The sequence below is a fragment of the Lissotriton vulgaris genome, chromosome 6, assembly GCF_964263255.1.
Source record: "Lissotriton vulgaris chromosome 6, aLisVul1.2, whole genome shotgun sequence".
NCBI classification, from domain to species: domain Eukaryota; kingdom Metazoa; phylum Chordata; class Amphibia; order Caudata; family Salamandridae; genus Lissotriton; species Lissotriton vulgaris.
This window is the reverse complement of record NC_141694.1, coordinates 167417579-167441988: the sequence shown is the minus strand read 5'-3', so window position 1 is coordinate 167441988 and position 24410 is coordinate 167417579. Positions and strand designations below refer to the sequence as shown.

Below are 24410 nucleotides of genomic sequence, written 5' to 3'. Positions count from 1 at the left end.
CTATCTATCTATCTATCTATCTATCTATCTATCTATCTATCTATCTATCTATCTATCTATCTATCTATCTATCTATCTATCTATCTATCTATCTATCTATCTATCTATCTCTACCTTTAGATAGATCTATCTATCTATCGGTCTGTCTGTCTGCCTGTCTGTCTGTCTGTCTACCTACCTATTGATCTATCTATCTATCTAGCCATTGTCTGACTGTGCCTCTGCCTGTCTATCACCAATATAGCTCCCGTGTGCCTGTCTCTCCGTCCTTCCGAGAGTGCCTCCCTGCCTCGCCCCTCGCTTCAGACACGACACACTGTAGAAGTTGCAGATAGACAGGGCCGCCGGATTCGGTCCCTGCCCCCCTTTTCCAATTATAGACGGCTCATTACAGACAGGGGTGCTGGGAAGGCAGACATCTGCTGCTCACATGAGCGCACTCCCCTTCCAGAGAACAGGCAGGCACCATGCTCTGGAAACTCGTGGAGAACGTGAAGTATGAAGACATCTACGAGGTGAGCGGGCCGGGGGCGAAGGGGCACTTCACCGGACAGGGTCCACTGAAGCGGGTCAAGGGGTACGTCAAGGAAGGTGCAGCGGCACTTCACCGGACAGGCTCCAAAGAAGCGGGCACTTTGCTTGAGGCGCAGCCGGCACTTATCCGGAAAGGGTCCAAAGAAGCTGGCCGGGGGTGAAGCGGCACTTCAACCAAGGGACAGTCCCACTTCACCGACAGTGGCAGAGAGATGCGAACAGAGTGGGGCGAAGAGGAACTTCAAGCGAGGGACAGTCGGCACTTCACCGGACGGTGGTCGAGAGCAGCAGTCATGGGAGAGGGTGGGGGGTATTTGGGGATAAGCAGACATTTCATCGGACAGGGGTCGAGGTCAGCGGGCAGAGAAGGTGAAGCGGTCACTTCAACTGACAGGAGCAGAGAGTAACGGAGGAGGGTGTCATATGGGAGGAAGCGAGCACTTCAAGCGAGGGTCAGCGGGCACTTCGCCAGACAGGGGTCGGGAGCAGCGGGCAGAGGGGTTGAAGAGAGGAAAGGCAACTTGCACTTCTCCAGACAGGGGTCGAGAGCAGTGAGCAGATGGGGGGTGGGGACGGTTGACGCGGTGTACTTGACGAGGGCACTTCAAGGGATGGGCACTCTGCACTTCATCGGACAGGGGCTGGTAGACCCCAACATAGGATGTCAGAGTTGGTGCAGAATACACTTTAAGCCAGAGACAACCTGCACTTCACCAGACATGGGAGAGAGATAGTGCACCGCACCCGTGCCCCGGGGTGATGCCCAGGGATGACGAAAAATACGTTCCTGAAAGTGCTGAAGCCAAGAAAGTGTATAATGGAAGGTGTGTCCCTTCCCAGGACCAGTGCTGTCTACCTCCGCTCGGGCGCTGCTCGCTCACACCGGCCAAGAAAGCAACGCGCTTAAACGCTATTTATGGGGCTTTATATGGACGCTAGTGCATTTATAATTTCAAAAGGCGCGACGTGCGTGTTTCACTGTGACCGTTTTTGTGGGGGGAACAATTTCTTTAAAATATACTAAAGATGTGTACTTTACAAGTACGGAGGGTCTTCTAATATCACAACACGTCATAAAATCTACATTTTCTGTGCTCGTTATGAATGACATAGTGTGTGCCTGCCCCCACGTTGACCCATATGAATATTGTTAGTTTTTTTGTTCCAAATATTTTAGTGGCATTTAAAAGTAACGTGCAAAAAGCATTCAAGTGTTACAGAACTATTGCGATGCATACAAATAAATGTACCATAATACATATGTATGGAGGGCGTACATGCTGTAGTCAGCGTGAAAATCAGCAAACAAACTTAGGTTCATATTATTAGTTTGAAGTTATTTTTTCCTGTTTGCCTTTGGTAAGATGCTTTTCTTTATAATTGTACATGTATTTGTGATGCTTGCGTCCATTGTGCCAGTGGGCGTATTGGGGCAGGAAAGACACAGGCGTTCAGTAGTCACGAGTCCGGCACTTATAGAAACTTGGAGAGGTGGAAATAAAGGGTAGGGTTCGAGATTATTGGATGGGAGAAGGAAATCGAGAGATGGAAAATGCTAGGGAAAATGGGCTACGAAAGAAAGCAAACAAACGAAGGAATTAAAACTGAAAATGAGTGGACATTTAGAACGAGCGGAAGAAAGTGTGACAGGAGGCAGAAAAACAAACAAGGAAAGAAACAATCATGGGTAGAAAAAAGCAAGAAAGAGAAAGTAATGTGTAAAAAAAGCAGAATGGTAAAAAAAGAAGTTTTGAGGTAAAGGCAGGTTTACGAATCAGTGTTTAGTAACTATATAGGACACGTGTTTGAAATAAAAATAAATCATTTGTTATTGCCTTCCTTTTAAGCGAGGGTCAATGCGAAGAATTGGTTTCTGCTGGTCTGTTGTGAGGGTCTTGAGCCTTCGCTGTCCGTGAGGGTCCCCGTCACAGGCTGGTCGTGGGGTGGCTGCGGGTTTGCTGCGGAGACAAGTGTCGAGGGTCTCGGGCGGGGGTCTAGTGGAGATTGCTTTTTGTGGGTTTTTTGCGTTGAAAGGAACTTGTGCCGTGTTTTTGTTGTGTGGTACATTGGGGGTTCAATTGGGTATTGCTGCAGGCAGGGGTCTAATGCATGTGTTGTGGGGGCCGGGGAGTTTGTTATGGAGTGCTGAGTGTGTTCTCTCTCTTCCGAGGCCTGGTACCCCCTTTGCGGGGTCTGGCAGTGTTCTGTGGGGGGCTGCAGCTGGGTGCCTCTGCAATGAAAGGCCCCGTCAGGGTGATTTGCACTGAGCCCTGGCATATGCACGATTCGTTCCGGACAGAAAGCTGCGGCGCCCCGTCCTCCCCCGACACCCCCACCTGCACCCCTCCAGTCCGAGCCCCTCCTGCTGAACTGCACCTCCTCTCTGGCCGGGCAGAGGGGGCTACGGAGGCCCCGGGACCCCCTCGTGTTCCCCTATATCCGCCATGTGCACCTCGAGTCTGACAGAGAGTTTGCACGGAAGGACACACGTGTTCTACTTGTGCAAACGCACGCCAACATGTGAGCACACTCAACAAAACGCGATGGGGCATTACCTTCCAAAGGGGGTGGGGGGGGGGGGCATCAAACAGGCTGGGGAAAACAAACGCTGTAGTTATAGACGGAGCGAAAACAATGTTAGCCAGCACATTGAGGGAAGACATGTGTTGCTGAGCCCGGGACCCTTGGTGGCTAGTAGACTGGGGAAACGGAGTGGCCTTTTGGAAAAACAGGCCCGCATGTCTGCAGCTAGAGGGTGAATGAGGCCGCTGCCTGTTGGCACCGTTGACTAGTGCGGGTTACAATGAAATCCTTGGCCAGTAGGACACGAAAAAGAGGTGCCTGGTGAAAGGGGGTGAAATTAAAGTGATGGATAGTCCAGGAAAGAAACAAGCTAGTGCTGGGTGCAGGATAAGGAGGCACAGGAAAGGCATTGGGAGGGGGTATGGGTAGAGACCCCAGCTGCCGACTTTGGAACGGGGTTCCGGGTTCGAGTCTCGGCGTCGACTCAGCACTCTGTGAATCTGGACGAAACACCTATTCTCCCCGTGCTACAGAAAACCAATGTGTCCTTGTGTGATGGAACTGGCGCTCAGGTAAAGCGCTTCGATACCGTCTGGTCAAGTTGCGCTGTATAAAACACGGCATTGTTCACTCGTGGAAACAAGAATCGGTGGTCCGTGCTAATAGAGAAAATGTGTTTTCCAGTAACAGGAGGTAAACAGAGTATTGTATAATGAAAGGAGCATAAAGCATCACACTCAGGATCCGCGTTTCTCTAGCAGACAATCCAAATAATGTTCTCCACTTAATGAGCAAAAGGCATTGCTTGATTAAAAAAATAAAAGTGAACGGTCAGGCTCCCAAGTGTGGCAAATTGAGACACGCAAACAGAGGAAACTCCGGCATCTGTGAGCACGAGATGCAGACACAAATTTTCATTTTACCCAGAGTTCTGCAAGCCCTAAGGTCTTTTTCTCGATAAAACAGAAATCCGTCTCCCAGAATATTCACGCAGTCTGCGGCGATCCCCCAAGCACTGACCGGTACTTGTGATCCTGGACAGGCCGTGGAAGCGCCTTTGGAGCGGCTGCGACGGGCCGAGGGCTCCGCTCCTTCCCCGGCCGAGGGCCGAAGAGAGAGGGTTTAACTTTAACAGGAGCCGTCAGGCCAGTTCAGCTGGTTCCGAAACCTCTTGTTAAGAGCCCCTCGTGCCCCTCGGCCACCCCGGGACTTGCAATCACCCTGGGAGCCTGGGGCAAACCGGGGCCGCCCATCCCCTCGGTTCTTTCACCTCCCTTCTGTTAAATGATTATAAACATCGGCGCTCTTCCGTCTTTGCGCAAGAGCACACAGTTGCCGGCATGTTTTGGTAGAGCCGAGAGTGACCGATAATAATCTGCGGCAAAGGGCGCAAGAGTGAAGCAAAATAAACTTCTCAGTGAAGTGGGCATTCCTTGAAGGGCCTATTTGAGGCAGTGAACAGGAAGTTTAAAATGAATACAATGTGGCAGGAGCCCCGGATTTATTTACCTTTGGGGCATATATGCTGTTCTGTTTTAGGACGTCCATAAAGTACAAAAATGTAATAAAAAAGAAGGGAGTTTGAGTTTTACTGAAGGACTGCACAGGGTTCCCCCTGGAAAGAAAACAAAATTAAATAAGACATAGGCAGTTTGTCTCTTTATGTGTATGTAAATACTTTTGTGTGTGTGTGTGTTATACTATGCATACACATACACACACACACACACACACACATATATATATATATATATATATATATATATATATATATATAGAGAGAGAGAGAGAGAGAGAGAGAGAGAGAGAGAGAGAGAGAGAGAGAGAGAGAGAGAGAGAGAGAGAGAGAGACCTTTCTTTGCCTCCTTGTCTTCAGTTCTTTTTTCTCTCCTCTCCTTCCCTTTGGCCCAGGCCTTTTGTCTCTATTTTGTTTTTCTTTCCGGTTTTTCCTGGCTCCCTCTCTGCCGCTCCTCCTCTTTGTTGTCCAGCCGCTCTGCCCGTCTCTTCTGTTACCCTCTCTCCATCTCTGACCTTCTCTTTGTGTCAAGCTCTTTGTCTACCTTTCGGCTACTCTTTCTCTCTCTCTGCCTTGTCCTCCTTTCTCCCGATGTCACTGCGTCTTCCTGTTTCCCATTCCTGCTCTTTTCTCCTCTTTGTATCTCCCCTCATTTTCTGCCTGTCCTGCTTCTCACTCCCCCACCCAGCCTTTCTCTCCCTCATTCCCTTTCTTTAAACCCTTTCGATGCCTAACCTTTCGTTTCTCTAACATTCTCCCCTGGCTCTCCCTACTAATGCCCCTGTCTGTGTCTCCATCTCCCCTGCCCCCAGGGCCCTTCCTCTACCCCTCTTTGTATCTATCTTTCGTTCTGTCCCTGTGGTCCCCTCTTCACCCTTTCGCAGTCACTCCCTTTGCTTGTGTAACTTTTAGTTTCTCTTTCATTCTCTCCCTGGCTCTCTCTCTCTCTCTCTTCCTTCCTCTGCCCCTCATTGTATCTCTCTTTCGTTCTGACTCTGTGGTCCCCTCTTCACCCTTTCGCAGTCACTCCCTTTGCTTGTGTAACTTTTAGTTTCTCTTTCATTCTCTCCCTGGCTCTCTCTCTCTCTCTCTCTCTCTCTCCCTTCCTCTGCCCCTCATTGTATCTCTCTTCCCCTCCCTGCCTGAGTCCCCACTCCTCCCTCCCTCCCCCGTCCTCTTCCCTCCCCCTGCTAAACTTCTTCCCCTCCAGCCTGCCCGCGCGGCCGCCCCCTCGCACATCCTGGGGCTGCGCGCGCGCGCGTCCGCGCCACTGCTGGGCGCGCGCCGGAGCCGGCTGCAGCGCTTCACGCCCCACTTCCCCCCGTGCAGCCTCCGCGGCGCTGGAATATTAATAGTCATGACGGCCACTGACTGCCTCTCGGTGTAGACGGCAGCGCGAGGGGTGCCCGCCAGTCGCAGCCTCGCCCTGGGTCGGACAGCAGCAGCTCTGCAGCCACGGGGGCGCACACCCCCGCTTCTGGGGACTCCTTCTGATGGATAGCACTGGGAAGACCTCAAGCGGCGCCCTGCTCACACCCCCTTGATTTTTTTTTCTTTTGTCGATCGTTGTTTTTTTTTTCTTTTTATAAAAAATATTTCATCTGTTACCAGCACCGTCTCTGTGTTTTTACCTCTGCCCAGATGTTAGTCCACACCTATTCCGCGATGGTGAGTGCGAACTCTGCATTTTTCCACCTTCCTCTGCAATCGCCTTTGGCTTTGTAATTTAGGTCAGTAATTGCAGACTTGCAACAGCAGCTGCTCCTGTCCTCGGGCACCTCTGCATTTTTATTAAGGGTTAGAGATGGTTGGCAGCCCGGGGATAGGAAGGGAAAAACACAAAGTTTCTAAGCCGTAGCTTTTGGCGATTTGGACAGCAATTTAAGAAAACTGTATTTTTTTTTTAACTTTGTTTATATACATTGGCAACGCTCCGCCTGTTTTGGTTAGAGGTCGTTTTCTGCTCTCTCGCTCATTTTTAACATTATTTTCTAGCTAGCTTTTGCAGTAAACACACCTTTAGTGTTTGCTAGTTGTGTTGTTTCGGCCTTTTTTCCGGAGGACTGTTCGAGTGTCTTCTAATAAAATACGCCTTTGCAAACAAAACAAGGGAACATATAGTACTTTAACACCACTTCTTTTTCTGTATTTTTTTAATGACGTTTAGTTTTGAGCCTTTTCTATGTTCACATTGTGGCCTGTGTTTTCCCTGTTTTGCAAACTCATTTTTTTTCTCAGCTCGCTTTTGTTTTAGGGCCTATTTGACTGGTTCGTTTGTTTTTAATTTTTAGTGAGTTTTTATTGACCACTTTTGGGAAATGCACCCCCTGGCACTGCTATTGTCTGCGCTGCTTGGGCTGAGGGACATATCTGTTTCTGTTCTGTTCTGCCATGCGTTGGGGTTGGTCCCTTTGGATATGGTGTGTGGGGGCTGTGTATGTGTGTGTGTTGTGCTTGCACGTGTGTGTGTGAGAGACAAGTCGCTCTTGCTGTTTCTTGCTTGTGTAGTGTACTGACACTTTCTCCTGTTCTCTTTGCCTCCCTCCAGGACCGCCATGACGGCGTGCCCAGCCACAGCTCCCGCCTGTCCCAGCTGGGCGGCGTGTCCCAGGGGCCCTACTCCAGCGCGCCCCCGCTCTCCCACACGCCCTCGTCGGACTTCCAGCCGCCTTACTTCCCGCCCCCCTACCAGCCGCTGCCCTACCACCAGAGCCAGGACCCCTACTCGCACGTCAACGACCCGTACTCCCTGAACCCACTGCACCAGCCCCAGCAGCATCCGTGGGGGCAGCGCCAGCGGCAGGAGGTGGGCTCCGACGCCGGCTCCCTGCTGCCCCAGCCCCGGGCCTCGCTGCCCCAGCTCCCCGGACTGGACCCCCGGCGCGACTACCACTCGGTGCGGCGGCCGGACGTGCTGCTGCACTCGGCTCACCACGGCCTGGACGCGGGCATGGGGGACAGCCTGTCTCTGCATGGCATCGGGCACCCCATGGATGACGTGCAGGTAAGAGGTGTGCGCACTCAGCTGTGATCCTCGGCACATGCGGGACAAATGACTTTAAGGGGATCTTCGGGGGAGAAAGGATGTGTGAGTAGGGGGAAACCCTAGAAAAGTGAAGGTACTGCCAGGGCCAACATTTTATAATAAAAATGGATGCCTGGTCGAAGGAAACAATATAAACAAGGGCTTAAAATGGAGCATCAATTAATTTTAAGTGTGTGAAAAGGAAGCACCGATTAAAAATGAAAGTAAGTGTAAAGGTGCATCGCGCATAAAGGGGCCTAAAAAGGAATGGTACAATATGTGGAAAAACAAACTCAGCACCTCTTTTCACACTCCCACACCACAAACCCAAATGACATGTTTTGATGACTCCTGGTGGGGGTTTGGGCTCTATTGGGACATTTCACCAGGGTCCCCTTTAATTTTACAATTCAACAAGTTTAATGTCAGTATACCGCCATATTCCTGACATTCTGAAGTGTCAAAGTTCAGTTTCGATCCACGGGTGGCCTCCCCCACCCAGGAATCGTCCCCTCCCCTCCCGGGGAACATACAAAGTAGCCTAAACTCTTTTCCTTGGTGTGCTTTAAATCTGAGCTGCTCAGCCTTTTATCCAAAGGAAATGGGATAATTGGCCGTCCTTCCAAAGCAATCTAGTGGAAGAGGTAATTCTGTCCGGGCTGCTGCAGGCCTGTGGGAGGGACGCGTCACATTTCGGCTTATTGCCCCGACCATATTTGTCCAAACATGACCCCGTCGAACCAAGGACTCTGCCCTGTGGCCCCTGTCCTGCAGCCCGAGGTGTTTTAAGTGTGATTTCTCTTCTGTCGCCTCGAGCTTCTTACGAAAAGTGACGTGGCAACGAAGTTTACACTGGGGTGCTTTTATCCGTCTTGGAAATTCCAGCTGGCCATTTACAAATGGTTTGCTTCGGACTCTTTTCCCAGAGTGTGGGGTTTCGGACAGACTGCTACAGTTGCATCTTACAGTTGTGTGGTATAAATGGCTGGTTTGTGCTTCAGAATTAATTTTAATTGTAAGCAGCAGAGCCGCCGTCGCATCTTTGCAGTTGATTGTAAATCTCCTATGTCCAAAAGTCCATTTCAGGCAAATGCGCCGACCACTGTAGCCGACCCCCTGTAGCTGGTCCTGGAGCGCCGCCTGGGAAGCAATGTTCAGAATTCTGTGGAAAAGGAGAACAGACTCCCGGGGTGGGGGCGAGTGAGGCTAATCCCACGTCTGTAGCTTTAGAGTGTTACCTTCATTTTGTTTCAATTTACTAAATACAAGAGTGTCACCGAAAGAGGATTTAAACTAAGTCACAGACTAGTCAGTGTGAGCCACTGACACCAGGCCGTGTTGTGTGTCCCCAGGACTTCACAGGGCCACTCACTTTAACCACCCCAGGGCAGAGTCTTTGCCCCACTCACTTTAACTACCCCAGGGCAGGCAGAGGCCTTGCCCCACTCACTTTAACCACCCCACGGCAGAGTCTTTGCCCCACTCACCTTAACTACCCCAGGGCAGGCAGAGGCCTTGCCCCACTCACGGTAACCACCCCAGGGCAGTCTCACTCTGTGTAACCACCCCAGGGCAGACTCACTCTGTGTAACCACCCCAGGGCAGGCTCACTGCCCCACTCACTGTAACCACCCCGGGGCCGCCCCATTCACTTTAACCACCACCGTAATCTCACCCTGTGTAACCACCCAGGGCAGACTCACTCTGTGTAACCACCCCAGGGCAGTCTCATTCTGTGTAACCACCCCAGGGCAGGCTCACTGCCCCACTCACTGTAACCACCCTGGGGCCGCCCCATTCACTTTAACCACCACCGTAATCTCACGCTGTGTAATCACCCCAGGCAACCTCACTGCCCTCACTCACTTGAACCACCTCATGGCAGCTTCTGCCCTCACCCAGTGACCACATCCCCGGCTTCTGACCCGAGACGCTCATAAAATAAGCGGGTGTCGCTCCCCGGGCCACTAAACAAGCCCCGCCCCTTTCCGGGCGTGAAATCGCTAAACCTGGCGGGGAAGTCCCACCCCGTGAGCCGCATCCTTCCCGGACTGCTGCTCGGCAGAAGGGATTAGCGAAGACAATCGATATTGGGCTGACCCAGGACAGAAATACATCAGTAATTTAGCGTTATATCCAAATTAAGCGGTACATAGTCGGCAGCCAGGACAGCTCAGTGTGTTAAACACTCGCCGCTGACACTTACCGTCATCTTTAAGTTAAGAATTCAAATTCCTTAAATACTGCCTCAGCCTTGATTCCTTTCGTGATCGATAAATTGAGTACCGCTTTCTGGTTAAAAGTAACCCTTGTTGTTAGCAGTGTAGGGCGAGGACTGTATGAAAACACCGTCCCCTTGTTGTAGTTTTAAGAGGAAGGAACCCTGCCTTTCCCTCCGTGCGTTTCTTAAACCCCTCGAAGGACAGGGCACAGGGTGCGTGGAGGTGGAACTACGCAAGTATCCCTTCGGAGAAGCAGTTTTGCTGCCTATGTGTCCAGTGAACTCGGGTCCACACCGAATTAACACTCTTCAAAGGGCCTGACATGGCATTTTGTTTTGTGCACAAATGTAAAACATTTTCAAACACACCAAACTGGAATTAAGTGTGGGGAGGGAAGTGTATGCAAGTCAGTCTGTGGGAATCCACCGTGAATGACACAATGAACGGGTGGCTGCAATACCTTCATTACCCGCAGCCAGTGTCACTGTTTATTGTCAAATACGGCAGTCACTGTCACATCTGTTTCCAGACGACGATGGTAAAATTAATAAGAAATAATAATATTAATAATACAGATTAGTATTCTTATCGCCATCGTCATCAGTGCACTAAACAAATGTGAAAAAATATGAATATTGCTACTATACGCATCATAATACCCTTTGTCCATGTTCTCACCCTAAACCTGACGGCCGCTGCTCCCACTGTACACCTGCTTGTCTCAAAAGCTACCAGTTGCATTGACATTATTACTTAATTGTTATGTTTCTACTGGGAGTAGTGTCGGTATAGATTTATTAATATGCTGTCGTCATTTAAGAGAATGACATAATCTTTTTTCATCGCAAAATTCTGGGGCGTGTGTATCTTTAAACCCCGGACGACCGTGCACCCTAATTAAATAAATTATACCCATAAAATGCCCATGAGAGGTCTTTGCTTTGTCCCTTTTTGTAGATGGATATTTATTGTATATATATATATATATATATATATATATATATATATATATATATATATATATATATATATATATTATATATATATATATATATATATATATATATATATATATATAGCTCGTGCCGAATTATCAGTCTCTTTTGTTGTGAACCTCTACCTTCTATACATTTACATTAATTATCGAAAGCTCTGCTCCAGGCGCCTCGAGAAACTTTACGTTTCATTTCTTTAAATATAGGTGCGCTTTAACCTGCGTACATTTCACGCGAGACAACTCCACCGCATTTTTCATTTCTTGTAAAATTGCGTTCATAAAGAGCGCTTGGTACTCCCGGACGAGGGACATTTAGAAAAGAAACGATAAACTATAAGAAAAGAAACGATCAACTATAAGCAGTACATTAGTTAACAAAAAAAAAAAAAAAATCAACGGCTGGGGACGAAAATGGCGCCCAGAATACCCTGTGCTTTAAAGGGTCTCTCTGCCGGGGGTGTTTTTTAAACATTACAGCGGCCGCCTTCCTGGACTCCAGAGGTTTGCAAATGAAAGTCGCACCACAATGTCCATAGCAGGCTTCCGTACTTAGTCCGGCAATGACGTGCTGGGCCCTGGACACAGTCCGTCCTCAGAACATTTGTTTGACACTGCTAAATTGGTCAATACCTACCAAATGTGAGAATATATTATATTTAGCAAGGGGTATTGTTCCTGGTTAGGCGCCCATTGAAAATACGGGAAAAATGAATGAAATGAGCAAGCTCCCTCTTTATTAATATACATGTTACTAAATCTGTTCTTATTGCAGTAATACGGAGAAAAGCTAGGATATATTATTGTTTTCAACTATTCCACGCATAGTAAAAGTTTAAAGGTGCCTAAACTTGTATCACACCAGATTCACTTGAAAAAACAAAAACAAGCACTTAATGGATATTTAAGTTCGATATTATTTAAGATCGATGTTTAGGGAGAGTTCAACTCACCGCACTTAATAATTACAAAAGTAATTATGAACTGTGCAGAGTGCAAAGCAAAACGGTACAGCTCAGTACACAAGAATAAATGCACACACATCTGTAAAACGGAACACTCGTGACGTGTACGTGAACGTGTGCTCCTAAACTGTAAAGATTGTATTAATTTTCGTCTTTCCGATTTAGAAACACTGCTAATGTGTAGGCCCTGTTTTAAACGTTTTTAAATGGAACCATTAGACAAGTCTCCAGTTCGCTGTACTGAAAGGTCTTCTAAATAAATTAATTTACTCACGTCATCTCACCCCATATGGGAACCCCAGTATATGTCTGCACGCCCCCTGTTGGCCAGGTGTGGTAAGGGCAGGTGAGGGAGCAGTGCTGCCGGAAAAGGCGTGGCGTCACGCAGTTTACGTGCAAACCTCCCTCCAGGGAGTAATTGCGCTAAAGTTATTAGTGTTTGTAAATAGCTCTGGGCGCTAACCTCTGGCTTCGCCCTGGTTTCTTCGATTCGCACACTCACACAGGAAAATGACAGCATGTAGATATGCATACGAAAAAAAAACACAGCAACGTAACTTGATTTAATTATATTGTATATTTGGTGGGAAACAATAGTTAGTGCAACGCGCCAAAATATGGACGTGCTGAACATATGTAAAAACTAGTAGCACCCGAAAAAAAAGCATAAACGTACAGAAAATACATACGCAGATGTTCCGAGTTATATGTTTTGAATTATTTACTTGATTTGTAGAGCGTTACGTATGTCAAAAAAGCCGCTTCTCGGCACTTTTTTTTTTTTTTTTTTTTTACGGAGGCAGGGAGAGGTAGGCTGATCCTCGTCTTCTTCGACAATTGAAAAACAAATAGCATATCAGTCTCTTCATATCTTCATGTATGGTGTATACCATGCTGCTTCATCGTATGTACAAGGTATACATTAAAATATTTTCACAGCACTTGAGCAAGACGAGTTAGACGCCCGCGCTCTCTCTCTTGACATAGGCCTCTGATTCGTGAGACCGTTTTCCTCCGTAACATGACTGTAACTTTTAATATGTGTGTTAATAAGGGTTTCTGAAGTTCGGCCAAAGTGTGGTCATAAAGTGGAATCTGACCTTTGCACTATTGCAATACAAGTGTGAATGGGCGTTTATTAGTGAATATCCCCCAATGCCAAGTTTCATTATTTCTCGTTCATTTCCCCTGGCAATGTATATTGAAAAGAGAGAGAGGCATAGACAGAGAGAGAGAGAGAGAGATTGTCAGAGAGTGTGTGTGTGTGAGAGATAGATTTTGTCTGTGTTTTGTGTCTATATTTATTGCATTATTATAGGAAGAACCATACAACTACCTTCCATGCCTGTTATGCCTTGCAGCATGGAGTGACATCTTGGCTCGCACCGAGCAGTCCCTGCACGAGACATTTTGGGTGCCCCCCCCCCCCCTGTGCCCCCTCGTGGAGCTCTGACTCCGCCCCCTAGACCCCCCCCTCACCCCGGGCTGTCGTCATCTCCGACTCCTGAAGACGCCCCTGCCCCACCCCCTCTCTGTGTCGTTTGTACCTGCAGAAGTCTAGTAATTAAAAGTGTGAGTTGTCCCCTCTCTCCCGCAGTCGCAGTCCTAATTAAATGTTTATGACGCTCTCTGTGACTATTAAGGCGCACACGCTGCGTGGGTCTGCTGCGCGCGGGCTCAGCAGGTGGCGGTGATTAGAAAGGAAATCAGAGCCCTCTCCTCATTAACTACAACAACGAAACCAGGCTGCCGCTGGAGCGTGGGCCCCGCTACCGACTCACCTACCGACCGACCGACCTACCGACCCACCTACCAGGGGGAGGGATGGGAGGGAGGGGGCCCCGCCACCTTCCGACCTTCCAGGCTGAGGAGGGAGGAGGCCCCGCCCCCGTCCGACCAGGCTGGGGGAGGGGGGACTCCGCCACCGACTGATCGACCAACCTACTGGGGAAGGGTGGGAGGGAGGGGGGGGCCGCCACCGACCTACCAGGCCTGAGGAGGGTGGTCTCCGCTGACCTACGAGCCGGGGAGGGTGGGCTCAACCACCGACCGACCAACCTGGTCGATGCAGTGCGTGCAACAAAATTCGTTTTATTTATTTATCTGTTTACTTACCTGTAAACCTCCGTAATCCATAGTTTACTATTCCCCACCCTTCCCCTCCCCCTCCCCATGTCACTGCCCGGCTGGTACTCCCACTACCAACCGACCGCGGCTGCCTGCACTTCTCTGGTCATAAGCTACTTTCAATGGGGGAGTCCCTGCACTTCTCAATGGGAATGGGGTACTTTCAATGGCGGAGTCCCTGCACTTCTCAGTGGGCAAAGGTACTCTTAATGGGGGAGTACCAGCACTTCTCAATATCACACAGGTACTCTGGGTCAGTGAGTACCTACACTTCTATAATTCCCGTGTTACCAATCAATTGGGGGCTGTGGTGAGGAGGGGGTTGTGGTGAGGAGGGGGTACTAATCGCAGGCCTGCCAGGGAGATGAGGCAGTGGAGAGGAACAGGAGCAGGTCACCAGCTCTTGTGTGTGGAGAGGGGCAGGGGCTGAGGGCAGACTGAGGGAAGGAGAGGTGCTGGTGGGGCAAGGACAGGAGTCAAAGGCCTGGAGCAGGAATGGTTCAGGCAGAGGAAAGGAAGCAGACAGGTGCAGGGGGTAATTAGGGCAGTCGAGGGGCAGAGCTGTGGGTGGCTGGGGTGGCAGGGAGTTGCTGAATGAGGATGAGTGTGGGATAGGAGGCATGGAAGAGATGGGTGGTTGGGCGCTGTAAAAAGTCCACCAGCAGGATGCACAGATACCACCTGTTTGCCTCCCACCTTCAGCCAGGTGAAAACACAACAACATGCGCCCTCTCAGACACTGCCAACACAATGCTGGGTGAGAGTGACCCTGTGCCCTCTCAAACCTGCCAACACAAGGCTGGGTGAGAGTTACCCTGTGCCCTCTCAAACCTGCCAACACAAGGCTGGGTGAGAGTTACCCTGTGCCCTCTCAAACCTGCCAACACAAGGCTGGGTGAGAGTGACCCACACCCTCTCAGACACTGCCAACACAAACCTAGGTGAGAGTGACCCTGTGCCCTCTCAAACCTGCCAACACAAGGCTGGGTGAGAGTTAACCCTCGCCCTCTCAGACTGGCCAACACAAACCTCCTCGATGAGCGTGACCCCAGCCGCAGGCTTCAGACGGGAAAAGGTTTGTTAATGTGGAGTAAAAAAGGAGAAAGAAAAACATGCACACACCACCACTCAGGTGAAACTTTTACTTCATCAGAGAGTGAGAGAGTGTGGCATGAAGCTTTGTATATAAACTTCTTCCCAAACGGGTGGGGTATTATATTTGTAGCAGTAGCAGCAGTACTTGTAGTAGTGGTGGTAGTAGCAGCAGTAGTAGTATTTACAATAGTGGTAGTACTACTTGTAGTAGCAGTAGTAGATCTTGTATAGTGGTGGTAGTAACAGTAGTATCAGTAATAGTAGTACTTGTAATAGTAGTACTTGTTCTAGTAGCAGCAGTAGTACTTGTAATAGTAGCAGCAGTAGTACTTGTATAGTAGTAGTAGTAGCAGTAGTTTTACTTGTAGTAGTGGTAATACCAATAATAGTAGCTCTTGGAGTAGAGATAGCACCAGTAATAGTAGTTTGTGTTGTATTTGTACTACTACTATTTAGTAGCTGCAGAATTGAGACTAGTGGTGGTAGTAGTACTATTTATGGTAGTAATAGTGGTAGCAGTAGTAATTGTAGTAGTGGTAGTAGCACTACATGTAGTAGTGATAGGAGTACCATTTATCATAGTGGTAGTTGTCCTCGTAAGCTTGTTTCCGGTCCAGGGAAGACATGGCTTGGCAGTTCGGGCTGGACTGTTCCCATGCGGCACAGGGTCAGACTGATTTGCATATGGCCATGTCTGAACTGGGGTGGCGGAGTGGGCTAAAGAACGGTGATGGATTAAACCCAGATCTGTGACTGCGGGTGAGTGTCCATCCGTCCATCATCTCCTTGCGTTTGTAGTGGTAGTGATAGTACAACTCATAGTAGCAGTGGTAGTAGCGCAGTGGTAGTTGTTGTTAGACCTATGCTGAAACGCTAAATGGACAGTCACAGTGGATTCTGTGAGTGGGTGTGCTCTTGTGCAGGTGTGGCTGGACTTCAGGGCCCATCACACGCGCTCATTAAAAAACTCTTTGTAGTTTCAGGCCGTTAATACATGGGTAGGCATATTGACAAATTCAACTTGTCCTAATAGTTTAACAAAGAAAATGATTTGCCTTAATAAAAAATGTCTGTCTAAACTGTCGGACATCAGTCTGTCCCATTAGCTCCCCGAAGCAACTGAAAGGCAACACACAGCGCTGTAAAATACACTATTTACATAAATAAATGAGCTAAGCAGGCCTAAGGTGCAAAGGGAAGCACACCAAATTATTCCAGGACAAGCTCATTATAAAAAGTTCTTTAAATGGGCCGGTGCTGCCCGGTACTCAGTGCCAGCACTTCTTTAATTTAGAAAGGAGGGTAGGTAGCTCCAAATCTCAGCCCTGCTATAATACACTTAAAGGGAGAGTACCAGCACTTATCAGTAGCAAACATGGACTGCAAACAGCGAATAGCAGCACGTCTGTATTTCCATTTAAAGCCCTAATTATGAATATAATTATACATATGCCATCCATTGGCTCCAATAGAAACGGTTTGCAAATGTTCAGCTGAAGTTTCGTCCCATTATGCCGGGTGAGTGAATTGGAAATGCCACCATATTACTGATTTCTCACCTCCCCTGCACCTGTAGCATTCCTTCATAATCCCTACGTGTGGCATGAAGGAGTCCTTCAGGATAGGCAATGGCATGGAATGACGTCATGGCTCTCACTTCCGGTCTCGCGCACAGGCTCAACTGGACCGCCATTTTACTCCGCTTGCCCTGTTGCTAAATTAGAAGTGCGGTGGGTAGTTGGTAATATTTATACATACTTCGGTGTTTCACTGTTCGTTATCGTATTTAACCGTGTAATTCGTACATCAAGAATGACTGGTAAATTTACAGGATGATGCAGCCATTGTAGTGTAGACGCGTTGATATCCTGAAGCTAAGCATATAGAAATTGTTCTGAATAAATTCATTTGCACGACGGTTATTTATTTTTTAATTGAACGGTGACTTTTTTTTCAAATATGCATTTATTAAAATTCATTCATTAAAAACTTTATTTCTGCAGATCAGGCCATAAAAGTGCATAAAAACAATTCCCGAGTATTTACACAGATTATACAATGATTTCTTTTTCATATTATATACATATATTCTATACTATAAAGTCTTTTTCCCACGGTACTTCTGTAGACGAGAAATGGGACACGGGCTCAGTAGACACCATTTTTAAGTGGTCTTCAGGGGTGTCAACCAAGGAGTTTAAGTCTCTCTGGTGGGATGTATCTTCGTATACAATAGGACCTTATTATCCCCGGAAGTGACGAAAGGGTGCATTTCGAAGCGGGTCTCTGACGCAAAAACAGCCCTTCATATAATGAAATGTGGCGCAATAAATGCACGCTCAAGTTTTCAATAGCTCTCCTATGTAGCTTTTAATCATCCGATAAATCGGTATATCGCATAGAGTGCGCGCCATACCACTGATTATCATGACAGCCCGTATCACACATTTCGCCCACCTTATTTTTATTAGCGGGACAAGCAATTTGGTGGAATTTCATTTGGCCGCTGTGAATAATAAACGCTCCCCCGTGGAGTTAATATAAATGGAAATAACCCGCTCAGGGCCTGGCGGTAGGGGTGGGTGTGGGGGGAGGGTGGGGGGCATGATTTATACACACCACATTTAACCGGGAGGGGCCCTATCGTGGGGCGGCCAGTAATCTCTGCTGTTTTCTTTCATTCGCAGTCCGTGGACGAGCTCAACAACGGAATGAATTTATTGGACCAGTCCGTCATCAAGAAAGGTATGAATCCGATTACTCAGGTGTGCATTTAATGATGAGTGCTAGCATATGCATTTGTATAGGTGCAGCGAGCCGTCTCTCCTTCTGTAAACCTGCATGTGCGCGTGCATGCTAACAACATGTCTAGCTTTACATATCCACCTCTGCCTCTTCTAAGCGCGTGTAAATACCAATTGTCACTGTTACCCAAAGTGGAGTTCTCATTGTACCGACCCCGGGAGGATGAAAGGCTGAGTTTGCTTTGTTGGGATTATGATTCATAATTTACAGAGCCACACAGGTTCAGCTCACTGAGCCATCCCTCCGGTGCAAATTTCCACGCACATAAACAAATGATTGTGCATCCATGTGCGCTTGAGAGTGTATGCATACACAGCATGGCACGCTATACACCGACGTCAAACAGACCAATAAATATATGTATTCATACTGTCGTCTATGGACGGGACTGGAGCGATTGAGTGAGAGTCTGGAGTGAGAGTCTGGGGTGACAATCCCTGCTCCTAGAATGACCGGCTTCTCGGCGCCTCATTCAGTGACAGTGTGCCCGCGCGTGTGGTGAGTCCGAGACGGACAGACAGACAGCCACGGTGGCACACAGGTGCCTAACTCCGCTGTCACAGCGGGCGCCCGGCAGGCCTCCACATAACGCCCAAAACACGCCAGGCGAGCTAAAGTAGAGGTGAACAAAATGATCCTGAGAGGCAAAATGTTTTAAACGGACCGTCCAGTAATAAATGCAAAAGTAAACAATGAATTAAAATAAATTAAAAAAACAACCCGTTACCTTTCAAAATATCATACCACAAACTTGAATATTTCCTAAACGTTTGGTGACATCTGAAACGGAAGTGAGACTCAATGTATCAGTGAATCGATGGCCCTTTAAGGACAGCAGTCAAGGCACAATAATATCCCGAGTAGTCGATGTTAATTTACGTGGGGCAGGGTGGGGTTCTGTGGGCAGTGTACCGCCGGGGGTGGGGGTGATGAAGGGCTTCAGTGATCCTAAAGGGCCTCCCCAGCTCCTTACCCAGTCCTGGAGGAGCAGCCAGTAAGGTTGGACGGACTCTGCTGCGTACCGTGACGTCTTTCACTGGATATGGCTCTTGACACTGATTGCCCCGTGACTGACGGGGTAGAGTTGGGTCCTGACCTTCTACTGTGATGTCATTCACTGTCCCTGGTAGTTTACCGACCCCCTTTCTTTCGCTGCGCCTGATTGGGCCTTCTTTACACCTATTGCTACGTCACTCACTGGCTTCCTTCATTGTTATCATTTTCCTCCCCTGCGATACTTGCTTGGGTCATCCTGACCGTGACGTCACTGACCGGATCTCCCATGCCCCCCCTCCTCCCTTTTGCTTCTCGAGGTATCGTTGACTCTTCTTCACCTTGACCGTGACGTCATTGGCTTAGTGTCCGTTTCTCCATTCACCCACGACAGCGACCTCAGACGGTCACACGTCTTGTGAGCGGATATATAGAATGGGCTCATTCCACGCGTGGATTTAGGCATTCTGAGCCACAGAGTACACGAAAGAAAGAGCCCGTGACATATCAGTGAGCATATGACACTCACCTGTGCAGATACACCTAGGCACGCAAAGTCTCTGTGTCACACACTTGCACGGATGCGCCGCTGCCAGAAGATGGCGCCAGCATCCGAAGCTGCACAGTGCGCGTCCCTCGACCTCACACCTAGACTGGTGGGGCGGGGGTGGGGTTGCTGGGCACTTACTCAAGGGTTCTACACCGACGTGTGCGCGGCTCGTGCCAGGTACACTGGCATCACATTTATGACTGGAGACGCCCTGACGTTATCTTCCCCCGGAAGCGGGGGGCGGGCACGGACGCCGGACCTGCTGCCATGTCTCCCACCGAGTCCTGGGCAGCAAGGGTGAAGCAGCAGGTGAGAGGGTGCGGCATCAGGTTTCTGGTGCAAGCGTGCGTTTGAAGATGCCAATTGCGGGTTCCTGGTTCTTGTGAATTGCACAACCTTTGCGCACGCTTAACAAAGTGGGCGACAAAGCGCGTGTCCGTGGGGTCTGTTGCTGCAGAGACGTGGGTGTGTCTGTTGTGTATGTCGTCAAGGCTCGTGCCCGCCAGGGTTTACATCTCGCCCGGGGTCCTTGCACTGAGGCCAGCCCGACACTCGTAAAGATTGTGTCGTGTAATTGTGATAGTCTGACGTAAATTAATGTGAGCGAGTGAAATGACCAGCTTCGGGTCAAAACCTAGAGCGGCTGTCTGTGACGCTCCACGCGCGTGTGCTAGTATACGAGAGAAATGTACAACACAACTCCGCTCCCCCACAAGAAGTTGTTTTTACCATTGCTTGTTTTGACGTCCGTGGCTGCAATGGATGGCCATGGTTCAATCTCACACTTCCACTGAACTCGTGGGGAGGAGGGTGCCACTGTTCAAGCGTCACCTGTGCGTGAGACATTCTTTGTAGTGCTGCACCTGCCCGTCACAGCGCTTCCTCCCGTGACCCGCCATCTTGTATGTCTCTTCTATGCTCAAAGAGGTTCACTGAGTGGATGGTCAGTGCTCACTTTTTTTTAAAAATACTCTAGCGTCAGTGGCCAGTTCCACAAAACACAATCTGGTCCTGCTTACTGCACGACAAAAGACAGGGAATGCATTTTCTGAAGCTAAGTGTCATTTTATTACAAAAGGCAATATTTGAAGTGGGTAAAGCCTGGGCATTCGGCATTTTCTTTATCAGCAAAAGCTGCGCAGTTTGCAACTAAACACCTTTTTTTTCTACTTGCGAATTTTGTTTGAAATGGATGTCCTGTTCTGCAAGATTTGAAGTGTTTTTCCATAAATCAGTGTAAAAATGGCCGCATCTAGGTTTGCTTTTAAAAGAGCATGAGGATACAGACACTCAGTTAAGTTCTTTTCTATTGCCCCACACGTTTTAGCAACTGTCTGACTTCTAATTTCATTGCTGCATGTCCCTAATTGGGATGATTTTTAAAAATCAAACAAGTATTCACAGTTAGTAGGTCTCTGTTTTAAATAAACAAAAGAAATGTAGTTTTCTGCCTCTGCAAGGTTCCATATTGAAGACACATCCCTGCTCACGGGTGCCGTCCCGGTTGGGCAGTTACAAATGGTGTCTCTTTGGTCGAGTTACTGGCATGCGAGTTTTGGGAGATAGCGCAGCGGAGAAAATCCCGGTTCATCCTGGACTTGGCTGTGAATTCATTGGCGCTTTATTTAACTTGCCATTCCACACCAGGGCTGGCCCACGACAGCCGGACGGTGTCTGTTGTGCTTGTGATTGTCGCCAATGGCACAGAAGTAAAAGCAGCGCTGCGAGGCAGCTGAAACGCTGCACGCAGCAGTCGAAAAAAAAAACCTAAATACACGCTTTATCGGCATGACCCCGCTTTCCCGTTTTAGTACACAATGCCGATCACTTTGGCGTGCAATATCACATTAGGATGTTTATTTCCAATCTTGCTCGTTGTCTCCCGTTTTACATTTTCCGTTGGGAGCTATACGAGGCGCTCTAGCACCGACAAATAGCGTCTGGCCCATTTCGCCTCAGGGTAACAAAATGCTGCGACCTCATTACCTCAATTACAAAACGGGCACAAGTGCCATAAATATATTTAGTCTCGATTGTCGCATGTGTAGCATATTTGCAATGCTGCCTAACGATTGGACCAAAGTGACCTCGCGCCTACGTGATTTTGAGATAGCAAACCCCTACACCACAGCACATTCCGCCTCTCACCGCGGACTCTGGAATGCGTTTAGCACCAACATTTCAGCGGGTGTCGGTGCTACCTCGACAGTAGAGAGGTACTCGTTGTGCCCAATAATCCCGCCCATGGCACTATTACTAACTAAGCTGAATATTACAGCGCCTCGAGCAAGGGACACCCGTGAGCGCTGTATAAGTCCCGGTTATTACCGGGGGTATTTGTCGACGTGTTTCGAATAGTGCCAAAGGGTTTCGTTTGACTGTTTCACGGCGCTTTGCTTCGCAGTCATGTTTGTGTTTACTGAACACAGGTAAAGGCACGGGCGGAAATGCCCTTTGATTGTGTCACTGGGAGCAAGGGTGTGCGGCTGTTATTATTCCACATAGCGCCGATTAGACGACCTTTGTGCGCCTGGCGCTCGGTCATCGGTTTCACTATTTCACTACCACCTATGACTACCATGGAAAGTGACTTAATTTAATTCAGGATACGGAAGCTAAGGGGGCATCCATGTGTGTGCTGAAGCGGTCACAGAGACGCCCCTGCTGGCTTCTATTACACAAAAGTGAAACAAGCCCCCCTCTCCCCCCCCCTCCCTGCACCCCGACACCCCCGAACAGCAATCGTCACAGCCCCGCTATCACAGAAACATTAATGATATAGGACGGGAGTGAAACAGCTGCAACAGGATCGAGATGAGTTATTTTAATTACATTTAATTATTTTAATTAGTTCATTTTTTTCTCACAGCAGGGCAGGGGGCGCAACATCTCGACATTTTCGGCACTCGGGGGCTCTTAGTGCTGTGCCTGTGTGTGGTGGCGGTGGAAGGGGACAAAAAGCGCCCCAGAGCTGCGATTGAGACACGCTCGCACCTCAGTGGCTGCGCAGTGATTGTGAAACTAGTAACGTGACATCCGCACATGAGGTGGGGGGGGGGGGGGGGTGGTGGAGGTGCATGCCCTTAGAATGCCCCTCACCCTTAACCACTGGGCACAAATGCGCAGCCCCGCAATTCCCTTCCACGGTGCCAGCCAAACACGCCACTTGGCTCCGGAACATTTCCCAATATTTCTGAATAAGCGCCCAGCCGGCCGGCCGCTCCTCCAAGCGCCTCGCAGCCCGCGCCGCTCCCGCAGCGCCTGCCTGACAGGCTCGCCCTTGTTATGTTTCCAAGCCGGGCTCGGCTGACATTTCTCAAGTAATTTAGTTAAGAGGAAATGAGTTGTTCCCAGTAGGGAGAGCAAACGAGTCGAGTTAAGGTAGCCGGCGTGATAAATGGGCCGCTCGCTCGGCGCTCTCTAGAGCTCGTTTAAGGCGCGTTGTCTGTATTAGCCCCCTTTGAGCCATTAATGCAGCCGGCAGGGACCGCAGCCCCATTAGCGCCGAGAGGACGCCGCGGAGCGCTGGGGATAATGGCCGCTGCGTTCACGCCGCCCCCTGCGAGCCCCCCAGCCCCTGCTTAGCACGGGCTGGAGGGGGCTGGCCACTGGCCCGCTGGGCGATCAATAAAGCAGTAATGAGCGGGAGGCCCGGGACATTAGCGCGCGCCGCATGGAACTAGACATTAAAAGATCATTGCGAGTTCGCGGCTCTATTAGGGCTGATCGAGGATACATGTATGTGGTGTGATCGCATGACAACATTAACATGTCTCAACACTGTGCCGTTGTGGCACGAGACCAATGTGCACAAACACGAGACGCAGCGCTCAGAAGTCACCGAAAGGCGACTCGTAGCACAAGCTGTCACCTCCAAATTAATAACACTGCTACGAAATGGAGATTGCGCCTACAACATGTAATAACACGAAGCATCATCTTTATTTATATTTATAGAAAGGCTTCTGTATTTGTTTCGCAGTTTTTAGTGTCAGCTTGTTGGTTTCCGATCACTTCAGAGCGACAGGCACCTGAGCACTGGAGTAATCTAATCTAAATCTGAATGAGTGCCCCCCTGTAAGGGTTATAGTATCGCACGCCATACCGTGTGCAATGTTATTTTATAAATGTTGGTGTAATATGCTCTGTATTGTGCCACATGCAGTCCACAAAGTGCTGTTATAATGTATTCTGTGTTGTGGCCCGTGCGCTATTCCAAGGCTTGGAGTTACATGCTTCCTGTGGTGGCTAGTGCACACTTGTAAGTGCTGGTGTAAAATGCTCATACTGTGGCCCGTGCACTCCCCAGAGTTTTGTTGCAATATGCTCACACTGTATGTAGCCAGTGCACGCTTCTAAGTGTTGGCGTAATACGCTCAGATTGAGGCCTGTGCAGGCTTACAAGGGTTGGTGTAATGTGCTCATATTTTGGCCGTCCACGCTTGTGGTAGAGTAACACACTTCCTGTGGTGGCTAATGAATACCTCTAAGGGTTGGGTAATATGCTCATGTTGTGGCCAGTGCATGAATCCAAGGGTTGGTGTAATCTGCTCATTCCATAGATAGTGCACGCTTCTAAGGGTTGGTGTAATATGCTCATATTGCAGCCAGTGCGCGCGTCCAAGGGTTGGTGTAATATGCTCATATTGTGGCCAATGTGCGCTTCTAAAGGTTGGCGTACGATGCTCATATTGTGGCCAGTGCACGCGTCCAAGGGTTGGTGTAATATGCTCATATTATGGCTACTGCATGCTTCTACGGGTTGGTGTAATATGCTCATATTGTGGCTACTGCACGCTTCTACGGGTTGGTGTAATATGCTCATATTGTGGCTACTGCACGCGTCCAAGGGTTGGTGTAATATGCTCATATTGTGGCTACTGCACGCGTCCAAGGGTTGGTGTAATATGCTCATATTATGGCTACTGCACGCTTCTACGGGTTGGTGTAATATGCTCATATTGTGGCTACTGCACGCTTCTAAGGGTTGGTGTAATATGCTCATATTGCAGCCAGTGCACGCTTCTAAGGGTTGGTGTAATATGCTCATATTGCAGCCAG

At 48.9% G+C, this 24410-nt stretch overlaps 1 protein-coding gene across 4 annotated transcripts in view; it reads left to right on the top strand.

The window, feature by feature from the left end:
* Positions 1–313: 313 nt before the first annotated feature.
* TFAP2B (transcription factor AP-2 beta) overlaps positions 314–24410 on the top strand; it is a 92477-nt gene continuing 68380 nt past the window's right edge. For 2 of the 4 annotated variants that reach the window (XM_086926203.1, XM_086926201.1), the window contains exons 1-3: positions 314–515; positions 7122–7577; positions 17689–17746. In XM_086926203.1, the coding sequence (XP_086782329.1) occupies positions 468–515; positions 7122–7577; positions 17689–17746 (562 nt within the window). In that variant the 5' untranslated portion in view covers positions 314–467. Of the gene's footprint in view, positions 516–6123; positions 6242–7121; positions 7578–17688; positions 17747–24410 lie in introns of those variants that run through there. The other 2 variants (XM_086926204.1, XM_086926202.1) reach the window with 1 other exon arrangement.